The sequence below is a fragment of the Bombus terrestris genome, chromosome 3, assembly GCF_910591885.1.
Source record: "Bombus terrestris chromosome 3, iyBomTerr1.2, whole genome shotgun sequence".
NCBI lineage: Eukaryota > Metazoa > Arthropoda > Insecta > Hymenoptera > Apidae > Bombus > Bombus terrestris.
Window position 1 is genome coordinate 1,776,991 of NC_063271.1, and position 21,112 is coordinate 1,798,102.

Below are 21,112 nucleotides of genomic sequence, written 5' to 3' on the forward strand. Positions count from 1 at the left end.
TACAATAAAGATTTTTATTAGCCGATAAGACCGAGATATCGTCAAATACCTTGCCGTTATCTGCACTGCGCACTTTTTCAACTGCGCGGTTTATTATTCCAAAAAATATGCGCAGAATATGCAATTTCTATCCTGTCTTCCTTTTGTTTCGTCGGAATAACGAGTAACGAGTAACGAGTCTTCGATAATCTTGACGTGCAATACGACTTTTCGGAAACGCATTAGAGATATCTGCGTCACTGGTTATTCCGCAAACACCGTATCTGTTTGACGAGTCATCGTTAATTAGTAAAATCAACGTGTTGCTAGATACACTGTTTTTGAAATTTCCTTTTTCCGCATAGAAAAACGTAAATGCGAAGAAAAAGGAGAAAAAGTGGATTGCCAATGACGATTAAATAGGCGAGATCTCTTTGAAAGGTTGACGATACTGAAAATAAATCGTTCGTTTGCATCTTATTAACTCTGCTGTGTCCTTTGGATCGTTTTCAAATATTTTTAATCGAATCTTGTCTTTTCATTGCTAGAGAGCTTTTCAAGTTTAAAAACAAAAAAAAAAGGAATTATAATTTATATGTGCCTTTCCTTGTCCCGGTTCTATGTTAAATATAATATAAAAAATAAAAATTTACGGACCGTAACAGAGTTAGCTCGATGTGTCTGAGAGTAGATATCAACGAATGTGACCGCGTAAGAAGGATGCCCGCGCATAAACCGCAGTCGCATATCTTTTTCGAGCGCCTACGCCATTGCGTGAAATACATATCACGTTCTATGTATAGTCACATGAGTATCACGAGCTACGCATTTTTCCCCCGTTTCTCTTCCCCGGATATGCACGCGGGGCGTGCCTCAAAGGGGAAAGTGACGTCTAACAAAACCCGTCTGATTAGTAGATCGAACGCAACTCGATCGGTGAGGATGCTTCCTGTACAGCGCAGCCTTCACGCATCTCTTCGATCGTCACTAATCCGTTACAACATAAAGAACTTCGAACTTTCTCCCGATCTAAAAACAAAAACTTAAACATCGATAAGATTATTCCGTGAGACATTAATATCGCTCGATTAAACTTGAATTTAAGATTCTGCGCCAAAGAAAAACTTCGTCGCAAGTTGCAACAGCGATAGGTTATACTCCAGTTTGCCGATATATACAAGACGATATACTAATATTGACAAACAGATTTGACACAGTATATCGTACGCTACGAATGCTACAGGTAAAGAGTTTCACGTTGGAAGTAACGTAATCTCATTGACGATCGATCGTAGGAATTACTTGAAATAAACGTCAGCTTTACATCTCACTTCCAAGGTCGAGTTGACGGAAAACGCTGACACGACTATAGTCACGTTGATTTAACCGAACGTTTTAAGACGGACAATGTTAAAATTCGAAAACAATGTTTAATTTACTACGTAATGAGTTACTATGTTACGTACAAGTATTTTCTTGTCACAAAGGCTTTTCCACAGTTACCAATATGCGATCGATAAAAAAAAAAAAAATTGAACCGCTTAATAATCGCGCGCGGCTTCTCATTTTCTAACACTAAATATACTACTGCCGCGAATTCAAGCGCAACTGCATCAAAGCGGTTACGACAAGATCACGTGCCATGCGGTAAACACCGACTTAAATATAAAGTAGATCGCTCGTACGATTTTTCCGAGGGGTTAACAGACTTGGAATAATGCAAAAGCCGGATATGTTCTGCTGAAGCAGCTGTGAGTCACGCAGCTGCAACAGCATCGTCACCACGCATTCCAGAATTCTCTTCTCCGAAAGACCGCGAAATACGAGACGGGCTTAAATTAGAATGCAGCCTAATTCGAGGATAGAATTACCTGCATCCTGCAACAAAATTGTACGCGAACACGTACTTGCTTAAACTATATGTACGATTCCAATTGCCGATCGTAAAGTATTTACAAAGAAGAATTTTAATTTGTCGGGCATGACCCTCTAAATCCAAGTAGCGTAAATCTATAAATAGGCATTCTTTCGTGGTGACAACCGTCGTCTCGTTTCCCCACTGAGCTCCGATTTCAAGGAACAAATGTGACCTTACCTTTCGTCCTACGGGCTAAATGCGATATATTCTGCCTGAGCACTTTCAGCCACATCTTGGCGGCTCCCTTCTGTTTGCTCTCAAAATCCGACGTCCTGGCAGGACAAATGTCCTCCAATCCAAGTGAAATATCGGATCCGATGATTCAACGCAGTATAAAAACCGTTCACTGTCACCGACCGATGGTGTATTCTTCGGAGCGCCGGTTACTTAACCTCACTTTTTGCGGTATTTATAACGTCGCGTGTATCGATAAAATCTCGATTAACAGCGATCGATAAACGTTAGATATAAATAAGAAGAAAAACTACTTGCAACAGAATTTTTTCAACAATGAGAACGAACGATGCTCGCACACGAAATTGCTACGAGAGACAGACACTGACGCTAGAGAGGCGCGACCCTTTTATACGCCGAACAACGATCACGTAGGCAAGTCGTTAGCTGCTCTACTACCGAGCGCGATAATATCGGCTCCGGGCCTTGAAGCTTGTCTTATTTACCAAGTAAAGACGTATCAGCTCTAGCGTATTTTGACAAAATGTCGGCCAAATACTACGAGAATCGAACTTGGACACGCGACACGTTTTGAGATACGAAAACGTTCCGAACGTCCGCATACACGAGGGACACTTTAATCATTCGCGGCACAAGCTCCCGCTTAAACGATGGCAACGCTGTAAACAGTGTAAACTGGCAACCAAGTTGCGCGCGCAACATTATGTCGTTGGTAGAAAATTGAAAATTAGAAGTGGTAACAGCGCATTTTAAAATATAATATCGCGAAATATGTATGTTATTCTAAATTTAACTCGTCACACGCAATTGTTAATTAAGTGGACATAAAAAAAATAAAAAATAAAAATTAGTTGAACATTTCCCACGCTTCCTTTTATACATTAGATTATACCAATATATTTATGCATAGTATATTATGTATATATGCGCATTTTAAAAGAATGAGATAATATACAACAAATTCTCGTAATAATGTACGTATATGTTCTCAAACTTACGTATTTATGATTCTGTAAATAACAATGACCAAATTATTTACGAATTTTCCCTGGCATAACATATTTGCAATAACTGCAGATAAGATGCAACAAACATCGGAATATTAATAGCTACCTATTTGTATTTTCTCAAGTATAATGTATGGTTAATGATCAGTAAAAAATAATACTTTCATCTTGGATTTTCTTCTCGCAAACAATGTCTATAGTGCATAATTTTATTTTTAGCGCGATACTGTTATGACATAACGCGTTGATGTTGATTTCAGCACAATTTTACATTGTTTGTTCCTTTTCATAATAGCATAAATGATAAACGATCGAGCGCGATTTAGGCCATTGCTTAAATTGATAACTAAAAATACATAATCTTGGTGCATGCATGAATTACTAAACGGCAGTATTCCCAAGTACCGTAAGCGAAGTCAACGTAATGATATAAATATCAGAATTATCGCGTGATATATTTAGATCGCAGACGTCGAAGCCGGTAAACAACAAACCACGATACATATGATTTCAAGACGCGTGGTTCGCTGATTTGTTTTCCTTACCTTTTTGCTTCTTTATTAGCGTCGCACGTCGTATCTCACTATCACGAGTTTACAAACCACTAGCGACCATTAACGAAAGAAGGAAAATATATAGAAACGAAATCGTTTGAGAATCAATGGATACGACGAATGTAAAAAACACCAGAGTCATTTACATTAGCGAATCGGGGTCGCATGATTCCACAAAGTAGAAAATCTATGTATACTTGATTGCAGTTGATAATTTATTGCTAGTGAAATTAGGACGGCAAACATAGCTCGAAATAAACACCGTTTTGTTTGAATATTCGATTATCAGGATTTACAGAAGTACAGAATCCAATTGAAAAGATAATAGAGGGATAAAGAAGGGGGGATTTTTGCAAGCGAGACTAAAAGTACGTATGTCGAAGATGAAATACATACGTCCGGTGGTTATCGAACAGATCGTTCTCAACGAATAAAACAACAGGCGTGCGAACAACGGTAGAACAGGGTTGTTGAATGTCAATTTATTGTTCAGAAGGTTACGCTCCCCTTATGCACGACCTAACCCAAAGCCTAATCTACCTCAAGTGATGTACGTTAAGAACGAAATCGATCGTTCCCGCACGCGTGCGTATATAGGTGTGCGTGGCCACGTACGCGGCGTACTTGTTGCCGCTCTACTGAATTCTTATTATAATTCTGATATAAAATTCTACGATAACGAGTTCGATGAAGCATCTTATCTACTGCCTTTTTTCGTTATAATGTCACTCGCGATACATTATTGAATTACGCGTCCATCTTTCGCCGAAACAAACGATGAATTACGTGGCAATTGATGAGGAATTTTCGGAAACATCGGGAAATTCTTAATTAGTAGAAAAGGATGCAATACGCGTCTTCAGAATGAAATCAATGTTGTAATCGATATTATGATTTTTCCGTCGGGAAGTATCCTCATTAAACCTTATCTGTTTTATCTAACAAACTGCCAGGTAAGATAACACGGAAGATGTTTAACGATAAATCACGTTGCTGCTTTGGAATATGAGTGAACGATTACCGCTAAACCGAATGACGCAAATATAGTAGCGTAAGCGTGGAGAGAGATTTAAAGAATTTACAGGTTCTAATAGGAAGAAATTTAAATATTCTAACTGAGCGAACGTACAACGGATAGACGCACGAGAATCGCGCGAAAGAACCTCGATGCGTTACGTTAAAGATAAACAGAAATGAAAAGCTACTACCATAGTAATTATACAACGAGAATTGCGACTTAGCCTCGAGACGGATCCGTGAGATCTAAATATGGGCATCTACTCTGCTACGATTGGCGGTTAAGTTCCACCTGTTCTGGAACGTAATTTCAAACTGGAGGCTCGCCAACTTATCTTCGATTGTCACGCACGATAGAGATCTTTTTTCTTCGCGTTCCAACATAACGGATAACGAACTGCGAGTTTAATTTCAAGCAGTTATTGACCATCTCGGAATAACTATGTTACGTGCGTTAATGTACGCGACAATCAGGTCGATCAAATCATTTTACATATACTTAGTGTTCTATAAGAAGCGAAAAGTCATATTAAAGTCATATTCGATTTGATCTCGAGTAGCTACGTATATGCGTATATTCGTGAAGCAATAGTTTTACGACAGAGAAAATCATCGGTATAATCGAGGCGACTGTTCAATCACCTTTCATCAGGAAGGAAATCTCTGGATGGGTGTCGATGTTCTAGATTGAGACGCATCTGTTTAATTACCGTCATCGGGTTAACAATTACACGGCAGACCTAGATTGACGAGAAACGGCGTTAATTACGCGAACAATGTCGATCTCGCCCACGTCTGTCAGACGACGAGGGGATCTTGCCAAATCGGTTATTACATATTTGCACTGTGGACGATCTAATCTTTCGACCAAGCGATACAATCTGTGCAACCAAAAAGGTAAAAACAAAAAAGGTAAACGAAACGAAAGGCAAACGAAAGGGAATTTTATTTTAGGTTGAAAATAATAATTATCGATCGATTACTCACCGACAGAATCTCCGTTTTTCTTGCCGGTATTGTTTTTGTTCTTCTTATTCTTCGGATAGATATTACCGATTTTGCTCTGTCCACAACCCATCCTGCTTTGTTGCTGGCAGCGATCACACTTCGACTACACTTCTCACTGATTCTAAATACTTTCCTTTTCTAATTGTTCTTTGCGCGCTGTCAATAATATCCTCGATAAATTGATAAGAGTCCCGTTAGATAAATAAAGTACGAACGAACATTTCTTCCTTTAAATTAAACATTTTTCTAACGTTAATTCTCTTTATAGAAAAAAAGAATAGGTACAACGATACGGCTTGCCTATTTGTTCTTTTACCGAATCGCACACAACACTTCATCAGCGAATACTTCTATTAGGCAGCGAAAGAGTTTTTTTTTACATGTGTACATATATATATATATTATATATATTCTGTTTCTACACGCATGTATATATACGCGACATATTTCCAATATATATAATAGTCGAAAATTCGCGCAACGAGACGCGTACGCCACTTTGTATATACGTTCGTCAGAAATTTCTTAAAGCTCGTATAGATGGTGTGACAAGCTGTCTGTGTGTACAACGTGTAGATAGGTATGTATGTACAACATTTACGTGAGATCCCGAAAGATATGTATGTGTAGCGCGATAAATGAAAACAGATTCCTATAGAACGCGATATGCGGATCTCCTTTTTCTCTTCGAATAATGAATCAACGTGCGTTCAGTCTTTTCGTGAGTCAAACGCTAACGTTCCGTTGGACCAGTGATCACCAGTAAATTCGTATTGGTCTCCTTCTCCTTCTTCTTCTTCTTCTTCTTCTTCTTCTTCTTCTTTGAACAAATCCACCGGGATCCGATGCATAGATCAATCGGTTTAAATTCCTTGGTTGATTATTAATTATTAAATTCAGTCTTTTTGCACAACGTCGATCGGCAGATGGCAGAAAAGGAAAAGCAGTCTTTCGGAAGTAATACTCTCACCGACAACACTGATGGGGAAATGTGTTCCCGTTATTCGACCGAATGCATAGAGAAAGAGAAGGGAAGTTTTATTAAACAGCTCGGGGCCTATCCGCCCTGGAGCCCTCGACCTTGTCGTCTCTGGCTACCTGAGCCGAGGCACCCAATCCATTTTGCGTTTCTTGTTCGCTCTACCACCCCATCATTCCCAATCTATCATCTATCCCATGTCCAAAGCTGCCAGACGTACATTCTCTCGTTCTGTCGCTTTGCACATTCGTTCACCCGTTTGTCTCGTTGTTATCCTCGACGACGTACTCGTTAGCCAGAGAAGAACGTGTCGGATAACTTTATCGATTCACCAAATTCGATCTGTCGATCAACCAAGCTCTCTTCTCCATTGTATAATCTAGCTACACGAGAGAAAACTTCTTACTCTTTCTATTCTTTCCCACCCTCGTGCGGTCGAACGCGACCGCAAGAAACACAGGGATGATAGTTGGACGATGCGTGGTTTAAGAGCGAAGTTGGCACATGTGTTTCGGTTACAAGGACAAACTGGCAAGGTCTTGAAGTAACGCTGCTTATGGGCAACGGCTGTTCCAGTTTTTCCAGCGGCCAATGTCGTTCGTTGGATCACCAAGCAAACGCATTCAGGCAAAATAAAATAATTGTCGTAGAAGGCAGAAGATACAGGTGTGGAATAATTAAAGATAGAGACACGATGATGCTTTGTACGAGGGGCAAAGCTGACTGAAGCAGGACTAGACAAGGGACGAGGTAAATTAGTTCGACCCCTTCGGTCTTCCCCCTCCGTCTCCTTCAGAGGTGAACGTCTTATGACCTGTTCCTACAATTTACTTATTGAATTCGGACCTGGAAAGAAACAAAACAACGCACTTGTTAGAACATTGCTATCTCGACGAGGAAACGTATATTAGAAACGTATGTTAGAAACGTAATTATACTAGTAATTATTCCTATTTAAGGCGTTTACAGATAAGCAGCTTAATTAACAGTTAAATGAGGAGAATGGAAAAAAAAGCGAATACCATACATTCAACGTTAGTTCGAAAAGAAAAACATAATCGAGCGATTCTTCTTTCTTTTTTTTTTTTATGCCAGATACGATACATTTTTAGGTTTGATACTAAGTATAGGTTAGATGTATTTTAAATATTAATAGATTTATGAACAATTGAGATTTTATAAGGGCAATAATTTTTTACGTAATACGGGACGCGCTGACGAATTATAAAAGTCGAACGATCGATATTAACTTTGGCACGATATCTGTTGTGCTTCGACTTTCGACAGGCGCACACACGCGCCTTTAAGAATGAAACGCCACACGAAAAAGCCGCAACTGCGAAATTTGTGCATCACCGCAATAATATCGCAAAGATGATCTACACCATACGTAGAACCGAATCGCGCGACACGATTACCATTTTTTTCTCAAGAAGTACAATCTTCTTTCCAGCATCGTTCTATCACTCCGAATGGTATCGATACGTTTGTTGTTATTAGATATATCGATAATGCGTGATTATTTCGACCAGATGACCGTTCCAAAGCAAAACATCAAAATATCAAGATTCAAACGTTAAAGAGAAAGTAACAATACGATGTTTCAACGACTACGCGTTTCATGGTAATTACAAGATGAAAGCGCGTTTAATGCATATCGATATTCGAATCAACACTCGATATTCCACGGCATAAAATTTATGCGCGACGATTGCTTTTCCATTTCTCGGTCAATGTCGTTTCTTTCGATTCTCCTCTTGAACACAACTGACTAGTTATATATTACATTAGTTAGATTTTCTTTTTCGGTAAATAGCGTTCTGAAACGTGTATCCATGCGTAACAACTGTACAATTAATCGAAATCTGTGTTATTGTAATTATATCGGTGTATAGTCAACCCTTATCAACCTCTTCGCGATAACATTTTTCTTCTAATTCAATAAGTTACTCATGTTGTGTACAATGTATAGCGAAAGGCAAAAGATACTTAAAAGCAGAATAAATTGTAACGATGTTTGCTCGGGCATTCTGTCAAAGTTTAAATGTTTCGTGCCGATAACAGATTTTCCATTCGATTTTATCCATTCAGCACAGAAACGTAGCACGCTTTTCGAACTTTTAGCCACGAATTTAATATAGTTAAAAGATACAACAGCTAGCAGATTTACAGGGAATAAGTCAACACGATCAACCGATCGGTCAAACACGCGATACTATTTTTGACTAATACATCGCGTTGAAATATCATACAAGAAATATGAGAAGCGAGCGCTGTCCCTGAGTAATCCACGTCTACTTTCGACTATTGTCACACGCGACACTGAAACAGCGCGGCATAGAAAAACACAGGGACCGTTTCTTCGAGGCAAATATCCACGTAATGTCGTTCCCCTTTGGAGCGACCGCCCGAAATTCGATTTGAAGTCAACTAACCTCGTTTCACGCAGCAAACCGACCGACCTCGACGTCCACCTGTTCACGATGATCGTACATAAATGAGACTCTTCACCTATTCTATGACTCGTACCTATGTATATGTACACGAATATAATTTGCGTACCAATTTACGACGATAAGACTTAAAGAACAAACACAGACACTCGCAGTACGAAGTTCCAGCATCGACTACAGCCGGTCGAGGCGCCAGCTGGATTTGCGCATGCGCGCTCCCTCCGTGTATCTCACGTACGCTTTAGACATAACGAGTACTCGTGCATCAGCGTAGTGGGTTCTAACCTCTACGTATAGGCGTTCTCGTTTCAACGCGCACTCACCAACACGCTAGAACCTTTTGCTGCATATACGATACACATATATACTCGTTCTATACACTGATCGTATCTCTTTGTAGGGGTGCGTTCACTTACACGAGCTCTAGATCATTCTCAACGTAAGATTATCTTTATGAAAAGCGAATTACAATATTGTTTGTCATCGTAAATTTTAGTTGGAAGCGAATGCAATATAATGCGCATAACAAGTAAATATGATAAGCAGTACCTATACGAGTAACGCAAGATAGTTAATCTGGCATTTGTAGATTTGTGGGCTAAAGGGAGGAGAAGTGGAGAACCTCATAGAGGATTACTAGAGATCCACGATGTGATGACCTTCCGACAGGGATTCTTGGTTTCCGTGATTGCATTTATAGGCTGCCATCGCCATTATGGTACACGTGTACTCACCGGATTAAATCATGTTTACGTATTCTAAGACTGTCGTTCGAAGAGCAAAATGACTATGCCATCAAATTAAATAATTTCGAATTATTTACGTACAAGATCCAATATTGTACACCTATTCCGCGAAGTTATACGCAAATATTGAATTTCTGCAAAACATATAAACGTGTACTACTTTACAGCGAAAACTTCGCTTAAGTTTGCTATAATGATACACAGATAGAAAGGAAACAGCTTGTTCATACTTACTCGATTTTATTTGAAACAGTTACCGAGAAAAGAATAATTTGCGATGGCTTCTAATAAATTCGCAATTCTTCGAACGAAATATGTCCACAACACCTTTATGTCCGATGCTAATGAATTTCACAGTCATTTAAATTTAACGCGATATTTGATTCAAATGCAATTACATGGTACTTACGTATATTGCCTTTCAAAGATCACAGTGTACTCTACACTACATAGAAAAGCATATCTAGGGCAGTGGTACTCATTGGTTTCTTTCGAGTGATCCTTGAATTAAAATATTGTATTTTGATTCGATCAATGACATTTAACTTTTATTTATATAATGCTCACTGATACTACATCTAATTTCGAAGACGACAATTATCCGATCAAATTTTTAGTAATCTCAATTGTTTGTCGAGGTAATATCGTTAACACGGATCAGTGAGTACATCTACTCACCATATCAAGAAGCATATGATTCTAAACGAAACAAATAACACGTCCGATCGACTCCCGATATAACTCGTGTAATACAAATTAAAGTGAATTGTACATTAATTGAAATGCTCGATCGTACAAAATTATCACTCGTAAACGTTGTATTCAATATATTCTGATTAAGGATACATGAGACAGTACTGATACGATGAAGTGTCGTTATTGCGTCGCTTCCCGAGTCCCATCCAAGAAGCAATGATAAAGATTGCAAATGGTTTTTTGTATCCACAAACACGCACAAGTTTTATCAATAGCATATTACTTTCAACGTCAATATACTAGGCTAGTCGATAAAATATATCGAAACTCCGTTAGAGGAAAAACGAAACTTATTACATGAAGAGTCAACTTTTTATTTTTGCTTCTTTTCTTTTTTTTTTTTTTTCATTTTTTTGCCAGCTTCTTCGGTTGAATACAATGATCAATCGATCGTCACGATCGATCGCATTAAGTATCTCGAATCTCAGCCACGCTATCTCGTTACAAGACATACATTTCACTCGATAGCAGCTTCAGCATAATATGACGAAAACGAAGCCGAAATCCTATTACAATGCGACGTCTGTCAATCAAACGAAAAATCTGCCATCCGATCGTTTTTTCGTGTCAAACCCGATTGAGATTCGTAGTAGAATTCGAAGAGAGCAAAATGTTCGATAATTCACTTATGCATAACACAGTTAACAATGCCGATATACAAGACATATTTCTGGAAGTGGAGAAGTTCCACTTTCTTCAAAACTAACCTCATCGATCTTTTGGATCAATCAAAATCACCAATTTCATTGACGTGTTAAAGTTAACTCTAAGAAGATTCGTAGATCAAGAACTATTTCATTTCTTTTCTTTAACATTCTTTTTCGTTCCGTTCTTTGTAAACGCTGGATAATTTAAATTAGATCGTTCATTTTGAACGTTTTTAAGCCAGTTTCACTTATCGCTTTCGTCACTTCCGATTTGATTCTACGCTTCGAAGAGCCAACTCCCATTAATTTTAAAATGTACGTAACGTAATATGTTTCTCGGTGTTCAGGACGACACAAAAACACATTCGATAATCTGCAACCGCATACAAACCCTTCTACATGTACGATATACATTAAAGCAATATACAGAGGAATGTCTTCCGAGAAAATAATATTCTAAAATTTGATAGTGACATACAGGAAGATTGATTAAGGAGGACGCAGAGCGCGAGGGTCGCAAATTCTACTGTTTGCTTTCTCTTGTCTTTGTATTCATCATCTGTTCACGTGTGTTACACATTACACATATCTAAATAAACACTTTTTATTCATACTATCTTACTAGTCTTCACAATAAATTAAAGTGTAAAAACTAAAATTAAAGAAAAAAAAGAGTATTTTACATCATTGGTTAAATATTAGCACACTTCGTCAAGACCTAATTCAAGTTATATCGTATCACAAGAACAAAATGGTTTAAAGTGTAAAACGCAAGTAAAAAATGCAGGAATAGGTTTTTTACTTCTATATATTATACAGCCTAACCATTGTACATCGTAGAGGATCCATTCGTATCACTCGAAGGTTTTATCATATCTAGAAAATTGCACTATAAAAGATCTCGGAAAGCCATTTAAAAAGAGCTATCCCCCGCACCTTGCACGACATCCTCCTCTTTTACATATCTCTTTTTTTTCATTTAATAATATTTTTGTAACATCATTAATTATGTTTCGCGGTTCGCTATTTCCCTGTTACGAGAAAGCGTCATTAACAATGACAAGTGCGTTCCTTTATTCCGGTGAACGTGTTCATCGGTAATTTTCGTTCCGTCCTCATCGTCGTTTTTACATACATTCTCTCTTTTTCTCGCTCTCTTGCACACTTGAACACGTTTTCTCTTTTCCTATGATTCACATATTCACTGTTCCTCGCAATCATGCACTCTCGACAAAATGTTAAAATCCAGCACTTATTTATTAGTATTTTTCCTCTTTTTCTTTTTTTTTTTTGTTGCTTTTTAATTGCATTTCATCACACTTGGATTATACATAAATAAATAAATAGTAAATCGGGATACCACGTGCTTTAGAAACAAGATATCACTCGTTTTAACTAGTGAAATTTCGAAGATTTCCTCTTAGGCCTTTTATATGTTTCGGAAACGTGTCACGGTTTGACGGGTGTCGCATCGATGTTAAATTTTAGGATACGCCCGCGAATCAATGATGCAAAATGTTACGTAGCCGGTATGGTTTATCATCGATCGCATAAGCGTGCTTCAGACGCCCATCGAATAAAGTTTCACTAATTTCTCTTTTTCGCTACTGCGCGTTCCCCTAAATTATACGATACGCAAGTCGAAAAGTTCACTCTATTATTTTCTTTTTCGCTGTATACCTCTTTATATTCGTAATCCGCATACGTTTCCCCTATATGATTATTTACTGTTGATCGGGCCGTTATCTGAAACACGTTTGGTCATAACAAAAGTTTCGATTACCTCGTAAAACTGAAAGTCTTTAATGCTATGTAACAAATACTTTACGAATTCATCACTTCGAAGTGAAGTTCGCGCCCCTTCCTGCATTATGAGCCTCAAATTCAGTGAAAAAAAACTTACAAAAGAAAAAGAGTAATAGTAAAAATGAATAAATATTAAAATGCAAGGAACAACAGTCGACTACAAAGTTAGGAAAAAGAAATGGAAGTTAGTCGATAACTTGTTCAATCTATGTTGCAACACGATATTACTTCCTCTTTTTACCGTCGATGAGTGTAAATGATCCTTTAGGCCTTGATTCGTAACGATGCTCCAAATCAAGCCAAAACAAATGACTCGCGAGAATGATTTATTATAGTCTATAACATCGATGAAGTCTTAAAGTAAAGGCCAAGTATACATATCACTTTTTATTTGACTTTCAATTTGATTTGTTATTTTTTTTCATATTCTTTTTTTTTTTAATACAGTACAACCTTTTGGTATCGTTGGACCAAAAGAATTTTTTTCGTAGAAAAAAAATTTACTGCGTACAAAAAATCAGTCAAATATGATTATTATTATAGAAAACAATTACTACAAAAAAAGAGGTAATCGTTGTAAAATATCTATTACTACAGGATATCTAGTTAATCTGTATTTAGAGTGTCTATATTTCGCTCTTTTTAAAAAACAATATACGCAAATTTCTGATAATTTCAACGAAACTTATGTACATACTAACAGTAAACTATAAATTATAAGTTATATGAAAAGGAACAATTCTTATGTGAGCATGTTGAAGACAATACATGAAGGAAGTAGGTACAAAAATCACTTCGGCGTTTGCAAAAATACTTCACAGACAAATGACGGCCCACGTAGATTTAAATGCCGTTACTTCTATTACTTACTTAATTTTTACATCCTTCATAAGGATTCCACGAAATTACAGACCTCTACACCAACACGCGTACACGTGCGCTTGTTCGTACGTGTATACACTTGTTTACGAATACGCGTTTATGCACGCGAACAATAACTCGTTAAATAAATGTCCTTTTTCCATAGATACTTGGTAAGTATGTAAAGGTAAAAGCTACATATGCGTTCTTGCCATGAAATACATCGGATACGTCAATTAATAAGATGAATTTTTGTGTCCTTATATTTTTTTTCCTTTTTATATTAGTTTCATTAAGTATTGTATAATCACATTCTACATCGAGCGAACAGTTGCAACACAGTCAAAGTGTAGTTGTAAAGAATCGCGTAGATTGTTCATAGCTAAGTTTATTACGATTTCGTTCCCATTTTTTTTTTTTTTTTTAATATTTTCAATTTTATGCAAATTACATCAGACTCGTTACTTCGGGTAATACTTTTATATGTTCCCACCGGAAGGATAAAATGAAAATGCTCCAAACTGAAAATTCACTGGAGTTTTTGGTGAAGCACAAGTGTATACAAAATCATCTGATTGTAGCTGCGTCCTATTTAAGTTTGGTTCAGATGCTGATCTCGTTATTTTAGGTAATCCTCGTGAAAGACCTTCTAAATTAGCTAAAATTTGACGAAATATTGGTCTGTCCTCCCTAGAAAATTTGATGCAATCTTCTGTCAGTCTCTTCAATGCCTTGGGAGTATCTGAACGCAATTTATTTAAATCCGGACGTAAATTTCCACGTCCAACCATAAATAATATCTGATCCTTGTTATTAACATGCGAATATGGTAATTGACCGGATAGTAATTCAAATAAAACAACGCCAAATGCGTAAACGTCAGACTGAAAACTGTATGGATTTTCTTCTTGCATTCTTATGACTTCTGGTGCCATCCAGAGGATAGATCCGGTTGGTTGATGGAATTGTTGAGAACCGGACCATCTAGTTTTTGCTGTAGCCAAACCAAAATCTCCAATTTTTACAGTAAGATCGTCGTGCAGAAATATATTGTTACTCTTTAAATCTCTGTGAATGATATTTTTTGCATGTAGATAATCCATGCCCTGTGCAGTTTGTCTTCCAATTTCTATCAATGTGAATAAATCAAACTTTGTCTCGAATACATGTAAATGTTTATACAGAGAAGAACCTTCGCACCATTGGGTAACAATAGCCAATTGTGGTTTGCTAACGCATCCCATGAACAAAAGGATATTTACATGCCGTGTCTTACGTAAAACTGCAACTTCATTTTTAAATGCTTGTAACTGAGCAGCAGTAGGTATTTTGACATTAAGCGTCTTTACAGCTACAGGACCATGCCAATGAGCTTTGTATACTGTTCCAAAAGAACCTGATCCAATGCGAGCTCCAATTAAGATTTCATCTGCTGGAATTTCCCAATCCTCTATAGATTCTCTAGGTGCTAAAAGATTTTTGGATGATTCATCGGCTGATCTTGCTCTTGGTCTTTTCGGCCTTAAAGTACTAGTAGGACTAGCCTGTGTTGACTGACTATGTTTTGTTGGGCTACTACCTGGCGATACTGCACTTTGCATGATACCAATGGGACGACCTAAACTCTGAGATCTACTGTATTCATCTAAGTTAACAGATTCTCCGCTTGGTTTCACCATATTAAAACAAACATTAGGCGCAGAGCTGGAACGATCTTGTTGTCCCAAAGAACGAGGATGCCTCTGGTTTCTTGATGGAGCCAGAGACGGAGACATGCTTCTACTTAATCCATATCCTGAAGGAAGTTGCAATATCCCAGCGGTACTTTCAAGGTTATGTGCTAGTAATGCTTGGTAATAAGCATCTTGCATACGTACTTGGTGGCACAAAGCAGGTACGCCACCAGCACATCTTTGATGAAATCGATAATTGCATGTTCTACAGTAAAAGCCTTGAAAAAGGAGTTTTCTACAACATTCACAAAATGCTAGTGAGAAGAAAGTCTTGCGCACAAAGTTATGAGAAATGGAAGTAGTTATTGGAAACTTATCCAAAATTTCCACAGATATTTCATCGCAGTCAAGCAACGAGATGTCTGTATCCCAAGAAGTAAGATATTTCGAGTTGTCCGCACCCAAAATATATACAACGCACATTTCCGTAGTCAAATTCCTTAATTTCATTGCTTTGGCAAGTGCATCTCTTAACGAAAGTCCTTCACGAACCTGTACACTTGTACGCTGTTGATTAGGTAAATATGCCCTGAGCAGAGATTTCATGGGAGTTCTTTGACCTCTTGATGCAGATGTATTAGCATCACGAGATTCACTCTCTGACGTGGAAGCACTACCAGATACTCGACCAGCGTTCAACAATTCATTGAGCTTCTGTTCCTTAGATTCTAAATCATGCAACTTGCTAGTTAATTCTTGATATTCATTTAAATATATCGATGGTGGATGTTGAAATCCAGCAAACCGATTGTTTAGAGCGTCAATGTTTTGTCGAGTGACGTGTATCACATTTTGTATATTTCTCAACTCATACCTCAACGGATCTGTATCCAAATAACCGTCCTCAGAATCGCTCAGTTCTCCCGATTCCGGGCCGCTACCTCGTGAAGAGGACATAGCTAACTGTACAGAGTGTAGCTTTTTCCTCTGTCGGCGATGATGACGGGAAGATACAGTCGAGGACGACGAGGACGAGGAGGACGGCGACGTAGCTGTCGTCGCTGAACGTATCGCCTCGCACCTACGACACGAAAACTCCGTGTACGCGTTCGCACGGACCGCCGTGTAATACCTCTGCTCGCCGATCACGGCCATCTTCTTGCTCCGTCGGGCAGCATCCTGGGCCGCTGCTGCTGCACTTCGGAACACCTTGGTAGCTTTACTTTGCTACCGGTTACCGCCGAATTTTTCTCTAGTTCGAGCTTTCACCACGCCGCCGTCGCCTCACCTCTCACCGCACGACGACACACGACGACGCGTCCTCTCACGCACCTCTCTTTTTCTTTTTCTTCTTCTTTCCTCTATATACCTCTCTCCTACCTCCTTCTTTCTTCTTATGTCCGCCAAATCGAACCTACTTTCCGATGCGCGTCTCCAAACCACGCTGTCTTTCCTGACTTTTCGGCCATTGAATTTCTACTATTACGTCGCGCAACAGTCTTCCGTGTTCCGCACAAAATGCGGTCCGAACCCCGAAATCGGGTACAAAATTCTTTCGTTTCGACCTCCTGCGCAATCCCCCTTCTGCTTCTTCTCTGGAGCCCTTGCGAAAGAAAACTGGCACAAGCGTTACAGGACCGTGAGCAGAGGCGCGGGGCTATGTTTCTTGAAGCGCCGGTGCTGCCAGTCTCTTTGCGTACAACCTTCCGCCCCCTCCCACTCATTTTCTTCCTCTTCCTCTATTTAAATTCTACCTGTTTACTTGCACAATCCGTTTTCAATGTTTTCGCAATAAATATTACTTTTTTCTTTTTCTCCTTTAGATCTTCAACAGTTTTATGTCATGCTATTTCGTAGTTCAAGTAGTATAGAAATTTGTTTAATCTTAGACGTATCAGCAAAAAAATTTATTATTGAAATATCGGAATAGAACTTTGCGATAAAATAGAATTTTGTTAATTATTTTAAGATCGACATGTTACACCATATTGCTTTCAGCTTAAATAATAGTGATGCATATTTGTATGATTTCCTTTGCGAATTTAAATAATTTTTATTACAACATTTGACAGCTTTATCAGTATGATTTTATCTGACCATCGTACTTCGATAAATCTATTTTGTTTTTCACTATTCAAAGCAAAATATCCATAGATCGCCTTACATTCTCTCTGAGAAACAACCATTTGGAACAGGTCTATAATTCAAGTTCAATTTTTCTGTAAACATAGCTACTTGCGTTGCGTTTCTGACGTCACTGCAGACTTGCGTTGACGTCAGCAGCATATGGTACGGTTACCTAGGTAACAGAAGTCCATCCTAATTGGTTCAATGCTTGCGTACATACTTACTGTGCGCATATCTACTAATAGCAAATAATTGAAAAAAGTATTCGAAATGTATCAGAATGATTTGCGAATCAGCAAAATCAATGTCTTTCAGTATTTTCTACTTATTCATTTACGCTACAAGGTTACTTGTATTGATCAAGTCATTGGTCTTTTATAATCTATATTTTATCTGTTGAACTTTGTACTAGTTGTTTCCTAATCAAAAAACGAAAATGGTAGCCGGCAAAGTGGCCTTTGTAACAGGTGTGCATTAAAAAAAAAGAAAAAAAAAAAAAGAAAAAAAAACAGAGGAAAAAGAAAAAAATTAGAGAAAGTTTATAGTACATATCAAAATAGAATTTACTTCAATTACAGGTGCTGGTAGCGGTATAGGTAGAGAAGTATGCCGTATTTTGGCAAGACAAGGAGCTAAGGTTATTGCTACAGATCAGAACTTAAAAAGTGCTGAAGATACCATTACATCCTTAAATGGTTTGAATGTTAAACACTATTATTTTTTTTTTAATTATCTAGTTAAGATAAAATTATTAAAATTCTACGCAATTTTTAGATTCCAATCATTTGGCATTAAATGTTGAAGTGTCAAACAAACAAAGTATTCAAGAAGCGTTTAAAAATGCAATAAGTAAATATTCAACTGCACCCACTATTATAGTTAATTCTGCAGGAATCACGTGTAATCAGTTCATTTTAAAACTCACAAGTGAGGATTTTGCTAAAGTACTTGATGTGAATTTAAAAGGAACATTTTACATAATTCAGACAGCAGTAAAAGAAATGATTAATGCTAACGTAAGTACAAGTGGTTCGATCGTTAACGTAAGCTCTATCATTGGAAAAATTGGAAACATCGGTCAAGCTAATTATGCAGCATCAAAAGCTGGAGTAATAGCTCTTACACAAACTGCTTCTTTAGAATTTGGACAGTACGTATAAGGAGTACTTATAGTATATGTACAGTATTTTGTTCAATGATTTTATAATATTATCAGGCATATAACTTTATTATAGATTTGGAATTCGTGTTAATACAGTGTTGCCAGGTTTTATAGAAACCCCTATGACAAAAACTGTACCTGATAAAATAAAGCAGTTATTTTTAAAAAAAATACCTCTTCAGAGAAAGGGAAAACCAGAAGAAGTGGCAGAAGTAATTGCATTTTTAACATCTTCCAAAAGTTCCTATGTTAATGGTGCTTCTATTGAAGTTACAGGAGGGATGCATTAAATTTATATAAACTTCTCTAAATATACACATTGTTGTAATTTTTATAATGCAAATTTTACAAACGTTAAAATACATATTTTCAATTAGTATTTATTTTTTCTTCCTCCCTTTAAGTTTCCTTGCATGTCTATGAGCTTTATAATGCAACTTTCTCTTCTCATCAATGATTTCTTTATATTTACGTTTATTAAACTTAGAAAATTCAGCATCAGCCATAAGTTCATCAACAATTGTCTTCTTACGTTCTTTCTTAGTAAGACGACCAGAGTAGTAATCCAAATGTGAATCCATAACTTTACCAATTTGAAAGTACTTTGGTATTGTTTTAAGATCATTCTTTTTATAGAAATGTTTTGGATCCAACACTGATCTCATTCTTATAACTTGAAGATCATTTTTGACTTCTGGTGTCAATTCAGGAGCAGGCATATTAAACCAACTTTTGCCTTTAGTTTTAGCACGCTCTTTGCGTCTCTGAGCTTGTAATAATCTTTCAGTTAACATATAAGGAGGTACAGCATTAAGCTGTTCAAAACCAGGTGCTATGACACTTTTTTTAAGTACCTGATCTATCGATGTCAATTCTTTTGTCAGTTTGGTTACATCTGGAGCAGGAGTTGCTGTATGAGCCCTTCTTTTTGAGGATACTGTTTTGTTTGACCAACCCATATCTTTTTCAAATTCCTCAAGATCGATATCCTTAGTTGGGTTGCGAATCACTTTTTGAATTGGAACCTCATCTTGGATTAAATCTTCCTCTATGTCAAAGAATTTGACCGACTGTGTACCTGCTAAATTAATGTACGTAAAAGCATAATATTATTGTCATAAATTCTTAATTTCTAAAAATAATATGATACAATGTAGATTTAATTACCGTCATTTTCAAAGTCTAAGTCGTCCTCATCGCTGTCTACCAAATGATCTTTCGTCAATAAATCTGCTTGGCCTTCCGTATCAATTATTATATCCATTATTAAAATTATTTGTTTCTAAAAGTGAATTAGAAAATAAACTGTTTGCTTTCTCAACATATCTTACGTGAGTCACGTGTGCCTGTTATGTTCTGCGGTTTACTTCAAATCGTAGAAATAACTTCTTTAAACAACTTTAAATATAAAAAGTACCTTAAACAGACTTAAAAAGATTTGTTATATAAGTAACAATATAATTTTTTTAAATATTGAAACAACCATAAACTCGGAAACGAAATAATTAATAATAGACATTCATGCTAAATGCAGCACCTTCAGCATTTCGCCGCGTGGTGCAGCACTAACCTGGAAACAACTAGAACATAAGTGTGAGCTCTCTCATTTTCTCTCTAGTATTACATATTATCACACTCGAGGTCGACAATTTTCATAATATAGAAAATATGTAATACACCTGAAAGTTATGTAAATTTGACAAAAATTATTATCCTAAAGAAATTCGTAAATATCTATTTTCCTTCCAGGCTTGTTGATTGCATTAACCCCTTCCCGTACCATTTAGTTCGACGAAATTCGGGCCCAAGCGATAAACATCGACGCGCGCTAAACAAACCAGACTGATGCTCGTAAACAGTCGCAATACGAACCGAAATGTAAATGCCCGCGATACCTGTGGTGTAGTCAATTTTATGAGATAATGCTGTTGAGGAAGTAAACTCTTATGCTTTTACTTTTACAGATATTATAAATTTATTATATTTTGTTACAAAATTATTTAAAATTATATAAAATTATATAATTATATAAAATTTAATCGTAAAATTGAATGAATATCTAAAAAGGAAATATGCAAAACTCTACAAATCCTCCATGGTATGATACCTCTTAAAACATTCTGGCAGATGTAAAGCCACTTTACATTTCGCGCATTCCCACTTCGTTGCGCTTCGAATTTTATGTTTATAGCAGACTTTGCACGTTCTTGTTGGATGCTTATTC

General features: G+C 37.2%; 4 protein-coding genes and 1 long non-coding RNA gene across 12 annotated transcripts in view; 2 read left to right on the plus strand and 3 right to left on the minus strand.

Annotated features, from left to right (window-relative positions):
- LOC110120338 overlaps positions 1–9,296 on the minus strand; it is a 35,850-nt gene extending 26,554 nt beyond the window's left edge. The window contains exons 1-2 of one of the 2 annotated variants that reach the window (XM_048414650.1): positions 9,093–9,296; positions 5,658–7,503 (exon numbers count right to left, since the gene is read on the minus strand). In XM_048414650.1, the coding sequence (XP_048270607.1) occupies positions 5,658–5,748 (91 nt within the window). In that variant the 5' untranslated portion in view covers positions 5,749–7,503; positions 9,093–9,296. Of the gene's footprint in view, positions 1–2,074; positions 2,722–5,657; positions 7,504–9,092 lie in introns of those variants that run through there. The other variant, XM_048414651.1, reaches the window with a different exon arrangement.
- A 23-nt stretch (positions 9,297–9,319) lies between these two features.
- On the plus strand, positions 9,320–10,994 carry LOC125387207. Its single transcript, XR_007227775.1, has 2 exons — positions 9,320–9,549; positions 9,700–10,994. It is a non-coding gene; the product is annotated as an uncharacterized LOC125387207 (long non-coding RNA).
- Positions 10,923–17,420, minus strand: LOC100645437 (raf homolog serine/threonine-protein kinase Raf). Of its 2 annotated transcripts, none has more exons than XR_002307605.2 (2): positions 13,936–17,417; positions 10,923–13,005 (listed from the first exon to the last, which is right to left on the minus strand). XR_002307605.2 is itself a non-coding variant. In XM_020862592.2 (2 exons), the coding sequence occupies exons 1-2, from the start codon at positions 16,752–16,754 to the stop codon at positions 14,406–14,408; spliced, it is 2,298 nt and encodes a 765-aa protein (XP_020718251.2). In that variant the 5' UTR covers positions 16,755–17,420; the 3' UTR covers positions 10,923–14,405. The 2 variants fall into 2 exon arrangements, 1 of the variants encoding a protein (XP_020718251.2); XM_020862592.2 differs by having other exon boundaries at positions 10,923–16,680; positions 16,732–17,420.
- A 509-nt stretch (positions 17,421–17,929) lies between these two features.
- Positions 17,930–19,267, plus strand: LOC100645670 (estradiol 17-beta-dehydrogenase 8). Its single transcript, XM_003394270.3, has 4 exons — positions 17,930–18,193; positions 18,305–18,421; positions 18,501–18,876; positions 18,962–19,267. Exons 1-4 carry the CDS (start codon positions 18,163–18,165, stop codon positions 19,176–19,178), a joined length of 741 nt encoding a protein of 246 aa, XP_003394318.1. The 5' UTR covers positions 17,930–18,162; the 3' UTR covers positions 19,179–19,267.
- On the minus strand, positions 19,196–20,736 carry LOC100645790 (deoxynucleotidyltransferase terminal-interacting protein 2). 6 transcript variants are annotated; one of them, XM_048414653.1, is made up of 5 exons: positions 20,669–20,683; positions 20,459–20,567; positions 20,306–20,315; positions 20,056–20,170; positions 19,196–19,969 (listed from the first exon to the last, which is right to left on the minus strand). In XM_048414653.1, the coding sequence occupies exons 4-5, from the start codon at positions 20,150–20,152 to the stop codon at positions 19,269–19,271; spliced, it is 798 nt and encodes a 265-aa protein (XP_048270610.1). In that variant the 5' UTR covers positions 20,153–20,170; positions 20,306–20,315; positions 20,459–20,567; positions 20,669–20,683; the 3' UTR covers positions 19,196–19,268. The 6 variants fall into 6 exon arrangements, with proteins under 6 accessions (XP_048270610.1, XP_048270609.1, XP_048270612.1 ...); XM_048414652.1 differs by lacking the exon at positions 20,306–20,315 and having other exon boundaries at positions 20,669–20,686; XM_048414655.1 differs by lacking the exon at positions 20,306–20,315 and having other exon boundaries at positions 19,196–19,966; positions 20,459–20,736.
- Positions 20,737–21,112: the final 376 nt, after the last annotated feature.